The sequence below is a fragment of the Anarrhichthys ocellatus genome, unplaced genomic scaffold (genome assembly GCF_004355925.1).
Source record: "Anarrhichthys ocellatus isolate YVR2014 unplaced genomic scaffold, GSC_Weel_1.0 scaffold33, whole genome shotgun sequence".
NCBI classification, from domain to species: Eukaryota; Metazoa; Chordata; class Actinopteri; order Perciformes; family Anarhichadidae; genus Anarrhichthys; species Anarrhichthys ocellatus.
In genome coordinates this window covers 2,611,388-2,623,202 of record NW_022280063.1, presented here as the reverse complement: position 1 = coordinate 2,623,202, position 11,815 = coordinate 2,611,388, and the positions used below count along the sequence as shown (strand labels likewise).

Here is an 11,815-nt window from a genome sequence, read left to right as displayed (position 1 = left end):
ATCCAAGATAAAATACTGAAGTCATGACTTTAATAGTAGACGTCAGGCAATCGTATAGCTTTTTCACAATCATACTGGTAAAAGAATGAAAGAAAGGCCTACAATTGTGTATTAATTACATGGATTTAATAATATTTATGACATTTTTTATCAGTAACTTCCAGCAGTATAAAACAATTATTCTATTAGTGTATGCTGTATACAGAATATGATATGTAATCATATAATGAATTAATAAACAAGACCTGAACCAAAATATTTGACAGAAAATTTGAGGATTCATCAATTAATCAAAGTTGTCAAAGAGTTTTCAAGATCTGCAGTTATTCTGAATCCCTTATTAGTGTTTGCATTTTACATAATGCGTACACAATTTACATCATTATATTTACAGCTTAAAATACAACTTACAACAACTGTCCTATTTTATCTAGTAATATTTCCAAATGCAGTGATTTTATTTGTGCACCGTTCCTTGGCTGATGATCTAATCATAATACCACATTCTTCTCTTGTATTTTGGTTCCGTTCAATATTCCCATCAGAGTCAGACGTGGGTCAAACCTATTCAAAACATCCTGAACCGAAAGTACAAAAACACCAAGTACATTGTCCTGATATTGAACCATTTGACTCAAACCACAGAAAAATGCTCATCTGTTTCTTTTCATCCACATCCGGTCCTTTGCGGTTGGTACACGTTTTAAAATGGGGAAATGAGTAAAAAAAAGCATAATGGCCTTTACCTGGATTCAGCTCATTCGAGTGAAAAAGTCATCTCTGACATCTTGAACATGCAAGGGTACGATGAGAGCTCCGTGGACCGTCTCTGACCCTGCCGGGGTCGTGGGCCTCGGGGGATTTAAGGATTTGGTCCCAGTATCCTCTTAAGACAGGGATGGGCAGTTAAATGGATCAAGTCACTGAAGGGAAGTGGAGCACTTAGCTGAAACTTTCATGTATACAGCAAGAGGATGGTATATATACATCGGCTCTGCCACTGAGGATTAACCACCAACGCAGCTGCTTGGGGGGGAAGATTTCTAAAACGGTTGGAGCAATCGACTTGGAAAATGATTACTGACTGGTGAATAAGAATCTCTTTAATAAGGATAAGGGGTGAAAACTCCACGTGGAATGTAAACCATTTTCTGTATGTCAACTGTTAAGTAAGACTTGCAACGTGGCTTTGATGGATCAAATTGCATGCAAATAGCAGCCTAAGGCGGCCCCTGTTAGAGGGAAGGCAATGAAAACTAGCACCTGTTTTTCATTTTTCCATCAAAACCGTGCTAATCTTTCCAACTGCAAAACGTTTTACTACCTCAGTTCTGAGTTGGGCAGCTTGCCAGTGGTTTTACATCGTCTGCTCAAAAGGCCAACCCAAACCCAAAACCTCAACTAACGCAATAAAGGCTTGTTCCTATCCAAATGATCAAATGGGGTTTGTTTTTATGAAGAATCCTACACTGGGCCTGCAGCCTGTTCTGTCCCCTCCTGCAGTATTTATGTAAACACTTACACATGCGCACATACACACTGAGCATGTGCACACAGAAAATAGAGAGCTCAGATATCAATGAGCTATAGGCTAATATGGATGTTTTTAAGATTATAGAAGAGGCTTGGTAGCAGAACAAGTTGCGTGTTCGTGTGTGTGCATAGATGAGTGTGAATGGTTTCATGTGTGCAGAGTGTGTAATGTGTGTGTGTGTGTGTGTGCTGGAAAGACAAGTCCCAGAGCTTTAGAGCTTAATTGCCGGTCATAGTGTCAATGAGGGCATCATTGAGCTGCCACATGCTGTCTATGTAACAAGCTCAACAATGATCTTAACATGATTATTACAGTACATGTCGGGAGAAGGAGAGGAAATGCTAACACACGCAGAAGCAAATATACATTTCACAATTTTAAATGTTATCTAATCCCTCCATTTTTCCTCCTTTGACTTCCTGCCTGGATGGCTCGCACACAAAATACACACACGCCCACACATGCACACTAGTATGACCCTGGGCTATCACTCCCTCTGTAACAGTGTAGTGCATCGAGGGTAAGTATTCATCTTAAAAAATGAACCAAAGCCGAATATCCTGCATAAACGGTCAGGAAAAACCTATATATATATACTACGAGTACAAATCATAGTAAACATGCGTGATCTGTGTTTCGATTATGAGGGGGTCCTCTAGCCCCAAAAAGTTTGAGAACCCCTTGCTGGTAAGAAGCGTGAAAAGTGAAGGTGCGAGGGAATGTGTAGAAAGAGCTAATGAACAGTGATGCAATGCGGCTGCCAAATTACCGAGGCTGACGGGATCTGACATTGTTACGTAACGCTGAGTCCAGACGGTAATCCAGCGATCTGGCCGTCATGCAGCACACATGCTTTAACCTGTCCTTAACAGGGTGAGTACATGTGACGGCAGCGCTGTCTCTCAAAGGAAAATGAGCTTTTAATATTTGCATATTCTCACTGTGTTTGACGATTCCACTGCTGGTGACTGCATTTAGATATGCCACTAAAGACTTGGTCACACTTTGGCACATAGAAAGGCAGCAAAAGCTCACCAAGCTCAAGGTTTGAATTACAGGGAGGGAGAGGGGGGGTCTGAGCCTCTTTAAAGATTTGGACACCCCCCCAACAGTCAGTTAGCAACCTTGTTAGCTCGGTCACTGTCGAGATATTGAGTTTGCGTATTCTATTCAAAAACATACTTACACCAACAACTCTCATAACCTTTTGCAAACCATTGTTCATTTGTGGAGCAGTTCCTCTTACAGAAATAAACAAAAGGGGAAGGTGGGACACAATAAGCTATGAGAGCTTCCTCCACTTTGGACCCTAAAAGGTCAAAGATCACCATTTTTGTAATGTCATCTTACGTTTGCATTCTAGCTAATCTGGCTTTTATCGTGTACACAGGAGTCTTGAAGGCAGTGCACCCTTTCACAATGACACAGCTACAGTAAACATGTCAGCAGAGAACATAATACATGCATATCCTGCACACATGTTGAGGAATCTAACCCCAGCACACAACGCATGACAAAATTCCGGCCCTCAGATTTCCCTGGCAAAGAGCACCAAGCTCAACCAAGCTGGATCGATTTCAATCAGCGGCTTACCAAAATGATGTGGCTGCCACCGGACTAGCGCGATGGGGCTAAAAATAACCTCGGCCGACCCCGCGGCTCTGATGTGGTCACGTACCCTCTGGTGTGTCTGGTTTTATGTGTCCCCAAATGAAACCCATCAAATTACAGATGCAAACGCAGCCGGACCCCTTCATCAAAACTATTTCAGCTCGCTGACACAGTTTACTAAGGCAGTAATTAGAGCAAAAAGAAAATGGGAGGCATCCCAGGCACGCGGAGAAAACAGAGAGACGGGGAGGAAAAAAGAAATGAAGAAAAAGAAGAGCGAGGGAGCAGGGAGGACGGTGACAGCTCATCAAAGGGCCACAGGCCATTTTTCTTTTTGCTCCCTCCCTTCGCCGTTTCCTCTACAACCACGGATCAAAGGATTGGTGAGCATAAATAAAAGCCGACGATGATTTCCCATGAGAGCTGTGAACAACATGCATAGCACGCGTTCATATGAAGCCACGGTAAAGCTTCTGCTTTATCGCTTCTGCTGTCGGCACGCCTGGTCGACCAACTGCCTCACTGCCTCCCTTGTTGCTCAAATGGTTCACACCACCAAGAGAGAAAAATGATTACAGTTGGGAATACTTCATGGTTTTACTGGTCCTTGTTCGGGGGCAAAGTCTTGTTAAAGCTGGATTTATCTATTCATAATACACTCCGATACTTTGGGGATCCATACTGTGTGTTAAATGCATTATTTAGTGAGTGGAGGTAAGGTGCGTTGTCATAAATGTTGCCTGAGGCGCTATGCAAGAGGGCTTCTGTGTGTGAAAGAGGAGTGATGATGAGTATTATTTTTATCCATCGTATCTTTTTGCATATCCAGGATTGTGTGATGGCTGGAACTTGTCCCAGCATGCACTGCTTGAAAGGCAGTAAACACCCTGGAGAGGACACAAATCTATCACGGGGCTGCCACTCGATATCATTCCAGCCGCCACACATTCGCCCAGTCTGCTCCACCTCCATTTCGCACACTTGCATGACGAACATACCATACTGAGGGGGGGGCTGTCCTGCATATTATTTCGGTACACCTGTTTTCATCTGCTTGCAGGTGGAGAACAGAAAGACACTTTTTTCATGCCTCGCTCTGCAATCCAGTGTCCTCCTGGGCATTACTAAAATGAACTGTTTGGGTAAGAGCCACAATGTCTCTAAAAATACACCCATGACCGCAGAATGAACATGCAGGAGAGGTGGAAAGGCTTTTCCTGCAGGGAAGTGACTGTTGCTAACACTGCTGCAGCGTCGAACACATTTTATTTGAAGCTTAATTCAACAAACCATTGAACTCTTTGTCATTTATGCAAATGTTTTACAAGATAAAAGCAAATCAACCCTTGATATTATTTTGAATGCCTTCCACGCAATCTGCATGTAGATAGTAGTTTATCCCTTAAAATGCAAATACTTTGTGTCCGAGTACATTTATGTTTCCGTGCATTTTCTCAACTTGTTGTGAGTGACAGAAATGCACTAGAAACATGAAGCGGTGTGAATTATCATACAGTGAATACAGAGCATCGCTGCAGGTTAGCCCACAGGCTTTTACTCTGCTCTCCTCTGCAGCCTGCGAGTGTGTGTTAGTGTGTGTGTGTGTGCACATTTACATAACTTTGCAGTTGGCAGGAATATAGCAAGATAAGGTTCCCTGGAACTCTCTGGTGCTTCTGTTTGGTTAGTGGTCACACACACACATATGTATATATATATATATATATATATATATATATATATATATATGCAGGTTATCAGAGGTAGCAAAAAGGTGGAGAGTTGACAAAGAGCCAAGGTCATGTCACATGTGTAACAGTAAAAGTGGAAAGTTTACCTTCTGGAACGGGACAGCTGGCTTCACAAACCTTGGCCATCTGATTCTGTTTAATGTGCCATTTCATCTTCATGCTCATGTCAGTGCATGACATAGTGTCCTTACTGTCTTTTAAATACTACCCATGTGTGATGTAGCCTATTACAGTCAACCTTGGACAGTCATAATTAATTTTTGTCTCTCATGCACATGCACACATTCTAAGAGCCTCATTCAGTTTTTTGTTTTAGATTGGTCTTTATAGACGGCTCTTGAGCTGTTTTAAATTGCCATTCAGGAAATTTTGAGTTGGCAATATTGAGATCCTTAGTAGTAAAGATATTATTCATTATCTTAGAAACTATAACATTTATTTTTTATCTCTGATTTTGGTATGTTTTGTGTCATTTGTCATGTGTTGCTTGTCTGTAACTCATTGTTATTGCTTCCTCTCCAAGGGCAGTATTATATTTAAGGTAAACAAAAGGTAAATAAATAACACCAGTGCATTTAGGTACACACTTCAAAACGGCAAACAACGTGAAAGAGGCCATCAGTATTTTGTGGTGAATTACACCACAAACAGAACTTTCCCCTTCAACCATAAACTCCCTGTCTGTCTCTCACTGCAGAGCTGTGGAGGCAAGGGGATGGGAGGGGAGAAGCAACTCAGAATTGCCGCCACGTGCGCTCAAATCAAATGCCTGCTTCATTATAATAACTTTTTCTGGATTGGTCCAGAAACGAAACACGGTATTTATATACGACATCCAATTGGTCGTCGTATCAGAGTGATAGTGAACACAGCTCAAAGCTTCCAGACAAGGGATTCTTGGGCGTCTAGTACTATGAGAAAGTAGTGCGCGGTGAAAATGATCATTTGGATTATATTTACCGGTAAAAGTGTAACAGAAATTACAATACGTACCAAGTGATTTTGTGTGAATGTGTATCTAGTGAAAAGTGGCAATTTAACGCAAGAATTAAGCGAGCGTGTCGACTTGTATTGGTGGCGGAGGGATATCTCCATCCCACCGCGCGTCAAAATATTGGCTCTGGGAGACCGCGCCAAAGCTCAGACAGCGGCTTCTCTTCGGGATATCAACACGCTGCGGAGGCCCTTTAAACTCACTTCTCTGTTGATACGGCTTCCACGCACATCGGAGTGTTTGCTTTTTTTTTTTTATTTCTTAAGAGTACTGTTTTTTCGCTTCTCGTGCTTGAGTCGAGACTCAAAACGTCACATTTCATGCCGGTTTTTGGGAGGCGGTTTGCGACTTCACGGTCGTGAGACGACTTAGACGGGTGCGGTGCGGCGGAGTTGGCGCACTGCTGGACTGGATATATATCATTCGCTTGATAAGACGGTCCGCGCCACATCTCTTCTGACGATATATTTGCTCTTCTGGGTTTTCAACGAGCGAGCAAGGATCGTCTACACCGGCTTTTCAGCGGGAATATGTTGTTGTCAAAGTTTGGTTCATTTTCGCACATTTGCAACCCCTCAAGTATGGACCATCTACCAGTGAAAATACAGCTCCAGACGGGTAAGTTGCCGTTACCGAGTGTTACTCCCCCCCCCCCCCCCCAATTAAACTCAAATTAAAAAAAAAAAAAAAAAAAAAAAAAAAGAAGTAGTAGAAAATCGTATATTTAAGTGTTCGTAAAGCTAAACAACCAGACCTCGCGCTAGGCTGAGGGTTGCTGTGACATTATTGCAGTCGCCTTGATATTCTTCACTTTTTGACTTGCAGTTAAAGTGGAAAAAGAGCCTTTCGAAAAGGTTTACCAAGTGGGATCCGTGCTGGGCAGCGGAGGATTCGGAACAGTGTACGCCGGCAGCCGGATCTCTGATGGCGCACCGGTAAGGATTTCAAACGGGGATCTGGGGGAGTCTAATGTTTTGATCTCGCATGTGCCGCCATGACCACCGGGAAATACAATGCGACTTCTCCCACACTGAAGCATTTGCTTACTATTCCTGTTTTTTATTGTTATTTCAGGTTGCTGTGAAACATGTGGCAAAGGAGAGGGTGACCGAGTGGGGCACAAATGTAAGTAGTCATCCCCCGATCTGTGTGTGTGTGTGTGTGTGTGTGTGGGGGGTGTTTTTTGGGCCCCCCCCCCCCCCATCCCCCAACAGCAGGGGGGAGGGGGGGGGGGGGGGGGGTTGTTATGATAAAGGAATAATGGCTTTGCATCACCTCAACGTACTTAATAAATCTTTATTTGTTACAGAACGGTTCTATGGTGCCTTTGGAGATCCTGCTGCTGAAGAAGGTCAGCTCCTCGTTTCGCGGAGTTATCAAATTGCTGGACTATTACGAGCGCGCGGACGGCTGGCTGATCGTCATGGAGAGGCCGGAGCTCGTCAAGGACCTTTTCGACTTCATCACCGAGAAGGGCGCCCTGGACGAGGACACGGCCCGGGGCTTTTTGTGCCAGGTCCTAGAGGCGGTCCGACACTGCTACAGCTGCGGCGTGGTGCACAGAGACATCAAGGATGAAAACCTGCTCGTGGATCTGCGCACCGGGGAGCTCAAGCTTATTGACTTTGGCTCAGGGGCGATTCTCAAGGACACCGTGTACACCGATTTCGACGGTAAGCCGCCGCCACCTTGCCCTCTTACATTAATGGCCGTTAAACGGTGTTGCGATGCTCCCGTGCGTAATTTTGATGTTATGCGCGCACATCCGTGTGGGCCGGGTTGTGTTTGCCCTTGATGCTCCGCTGTACTATATTCAGACGCGGAGGCGTTCACGACGCTGTGACGCAGTGGTCTGTTTTTGGTCGAGGGTTTTCCTCGCCTCGGGTCTCGCGACTCATCGTTTATTACGGATGTGAATCGATGCTGCCGAATGAAAATCTCCGGGTTTTTATCGGGAATGTATCAGGTTGTTAATTCACAGATATGACTCAGAGTGCGTTAATCCTAGCGGTGGCAGTTTTTATTTATTTTTTTATTTCCCTTCTCTCTGATTCATCCTCGTCTTGTGAGACAGAGTGTGCTTTTATTCTGTTTCCGGTTGTTATGTAGTTAGTGAAGCTTGAGTATCCAGTCATAGTTTGTGGGTATTAGTTCAGTGCCACGTAACATCTGTTTGTTGTGAAACCCGAGTCGTCGGATCACGTGATGGGCTCACGTTGCGCTTTTTTTTTTTTTTTTTTTTTTGTATCAAAGTTCCTCCCTCCAGGAGGGAGGGGGTGAGGAAAAGGAGGGAGGGGGTGAGGAAAAGAAAAGGAGGGAGGGAGGAGACGCAGGCAGGTCACCCAGTTTGTGTTTTGTGGCTGAAGGAAGATGGAAAGCATTTGTGCTATGACTCAGCCATTTTAGACACAGACACATTAATTCTGCTGCATTTCAAGCACTGGTGCCCTCTAGATTCTCACAATATCAAACTGAAATAGCTCTTCACTGGTTCCTACTATATTTCACAACAGCTGCTCACTCACCTCTCTACTTTTCTCTTTTCTTTTATTTTTAGGTACGAGAGTGTACAGCCCACCAGAGTGGATCCGCTTCCACAGATACCATGGTCGCTCTGCGACGGTGTGGTCGCTAGGCGTGCTGCTGTATGACATGGTGTGTGGCGACATCCCCTTTGAGCAGGACGAGGAGATCCTCAGAGGGAGACTGTACTTCAGGAGAAGGGTTTCAGCCGGTAAGTCGACCGCAACACTCACAACACGCATGTTGACGCTGTTGCCCTCTAGCCACGGTAACTGGTACAGCCCCAGATCCGCCTCCTGGTTCGGCTATATTATGAAATAATTTACATCAGAGTAATGCCTCTCAGCTACAATGGATTACCTGCTGGTAGAGAGAGATTAATGATTGATAACCAAAATAGAGATTTTAGCTGTTATGATTTCTCCTGGTGCACTTTGTGTAACAACCCAATAACCCTTGGGTTATACACCCAAGGGAAGGATGTGTGCTCTCATTCTATTGGCCGTCTGTGCCGCCCACGCACTAGGATATTGTAGATCCGTACACACTGAGTCATAAGCAGCCACATACAGTACACTTCAGAGCCTCTGATCCTGACATCGTTTCTGACTCCTCCCTCAGAGTGCCAGCAGCTGATCAAATGGTGCCTGGCCCTGCGGCCCTCAGACCGGCCCACCCTGGAGCAGATCTGCGACCACCCCTGGGTGAGGGCGACAACGGAGTCGCCCAAGTCACAAGAGGAGCCGGCCCCCAGCGAGATCCGCCTCAGGACCATCGACACAGACTCTTCGTCAAGCACAAGCTCGAGCAAGGAGAGCCTCTGAGGACGGCTCTGATGGACTCAAAATACTTTGTGGAGAGGGAAGGGGTTTCCGATGGAGTGGGGGGGTTGGACGTGGACTCGAGGCCGGCAGCCTGTAGCCCGACTGGCCCATCAGCAGCTGGACACTTGTCACAGCTGGTCCGGCAAGAAAAATGTACTTTACTTTTCCTCTTTTGTAGGGAATTTCTAATTTATTACTATTTGTTCTTCCTTATCTTATTTGACCCCATTCCCTTCCCCCCCCCCCTCCCCCCCTTTTCAGTTAATTATACTCGTTTCCTAATCGGGAACATTTTTCTGTTTGGGTGGTCTTACCAGCACTATTTATTTCCCCCCCTTTTTAACTTTTATTTTACTCGTTTTGTTACTAGGCTGGTATATGCAGCTGGCAAGGCCCTCCTATTCAGACATGGCTGCTCTCATAGAGCTTGGAGAACACCTTTTTTTTTTTTTTTTTTTTTTTTTTTTTTTATTTAAATGTTTTGATTTTGATTTTTGTAGTGCCTTTTTTTGGAAAGCTGCTTTTCTCGGGGGGCTTTCGTCAACAACTGTTTTTTCGGAATTGCCCATGGCCTGGTGGCTAAGTTGCCTTTGCTGTGATGGAAGGAGAGAAGGGGAGGGGGGGGGGGGGGGGGGGGTGTGGTTTTTTTTGTCTCCCTCTCCATCACTGCAAGCCAACCAGCCCCAAGCCAAGAGGCTAAGATAGCATTAGATCGGGGAGCAGGAGGTGGGGGCTCTTCCTGACAATGGAATACTTGAAAAACACTCGACTCAACTCTGTGTCGCTCTCTTTAACGCTGCTCACTCACTCTATAGCCTGAACAGGTGTTTGGAAACTGGATCCTGTCTTTTCTGAATGTCTACAAAAATGTCAACACACACACCTACCCCCAGCTTCTCTCCCCCCCCCTGTTGCGGGGTGTTTGGCCCTCTTGACTTTCTTTTTGCCTCCTGCCATCTCACTGCTTGACACTACATGGCCCCCTCCCCTGGCCTCCCTCAGGGTTTGAGGTGTGAAATGCACAATCAATGCAATATTCATGGTCTCAATTATGTATTTTTATTTTTTATTTTTTTTTTTCAACAAATATTGTACAGCCTGTTTTTTTTTTGTGTACATTATTTTTCCTCCCCGTTTGCATTTAATTTATTTGTAAACATGTAGACATTCCACACTCTGTGGCTATTTATTTATTTATTATGCTTAAAAGCCCCTCTAAATTTTGCATATCCTACTTGGCCTTTGGTTTGCATTCCTATAACTTATTTTTACATTTCAACATGTTTTTGTTTTTTTGAGATGTGGAGGATGCACTGAAGCAGTTATCGATGTAAAGCAGAATAAAACAAGTTTACTTAAATTTGAAAAGAGCATTTGAATGTTATTTAACTTCTTTACAAAAAGTCTTTTGGTAATGTTGAATGGCTAATTATCAGAGGAATCCATCTGGTTTCTGTACTGTCCAGATTAATTTAGAGTTTAACGGAAAGCTAAGCAACGGGTGGAACAGCTTTCGTAGTTGTCACATAGCCTCATATTGGAGGAGTCCAGTTCAGCTGTGAAGGATGGATATTGCTATTTTTTGATACAAAAGTTTCAATTAAACTCCCATTTTTATGTACAGAGATAAGTCTGGTGTCTCAATCATTTTGCAATTGATACAAGTTTTAATCAACATTTGGTCAAATCCACATACTATAGATTCATATTGGGAAATGTATGTACCTCAGATGTTGGAGATATTGCACCATACATAGGCCGAATAGTTTTGTAAATTTAGTCTCCACACGTTAACGAAACCATCAGCCAATATTATTCTCAACAGCATTCCCTTGGGAGGCTAATACACATGTCCAATATAGCACTTGCTTCATTTACACCTATAGAAATAACATCAGGACACATGACGGAGGGGAAACGGAGGAGCCATTAGCCGGATGGAAACCCGCAGCAACCACAGCGCTAACAAGAGACGGATGTGTCTGGACGGGAGGGGAGGGATGCTGGCATGACGGAGCAAAAGCGAGATCAGGGACATTTTACATCGTCGCACACATGCAGCCTTTAAAATATAACAAACTGCTTTACTATTTAGGCCTCTTGCTTGCCTACCGACGGCACAACAACATACTTCATTCTCTTACTGGATGCAGTAAGGCTATATGAATAGCAGGCTGCTGATGTTGGTGTGTCTGTGCATGCGTGTGTACACTGTTTAGTGTGTGTACACTGTTTAGTGTGTGAGGGGTTTCCATGAAGCAGGAGTGAGTGGAGGGGGTTTGTTTTTGTTTATTTTTCTGGGGAGGTGCTGCCCCCTCTGGTGAGTCGGGTCCATTATCCCCTGTAATACCTTTCCAATAGTTGAAACCATTGCTAATGATTCCTCAATAGAAAAGATCATGATGACATAAATGGGTCATTTGGGCCGACAGAAACCTTAAACCATGAGCTACCTGCACATGTTGGATTATAATTTACTGTCTTGCTGCCAATTCCACCGGAGCGGAGACATATGCACACTTGAGGACTTGGTGAGATGGCTGGTCATTAAATCTTCTCAGGGATGTAATTCACGATG

At 44.2% G+C, this 11,815-nt stretch overlaps 1 protein-coding gene across 1 annotated transcript; it reads left to right on the top strand.

Moving 5' to 3' along the window:
• Positions 1–5,965: 5,965 nt before the first annotated feature.
• Positions 5,966–10,864, top strand: LOC116393492 (serine/threonine-protein kinase pim-3-like). Its single transcript, XM_031865863.1, has 6 exons — positions 5,966–6,508; positions 6,716–6,825; positions 6,965–7,015; positions 7,200–7,563; positions 8,448–8,624; positions 9,035–10,864. Exons 1-6 carry the CDS (start codon positions 6,421–6,423, stop codon positions 9,235–9,237), a joined length of 993 nt encoding a protein of 330 aa, XP_031721723.1. The 5' UTR covers positions 5,966–6,420; the 3' UTR covers positions 9,238–10,864.
• Positions 10,865–11,815: the final 951 nt, after the last annotated feature.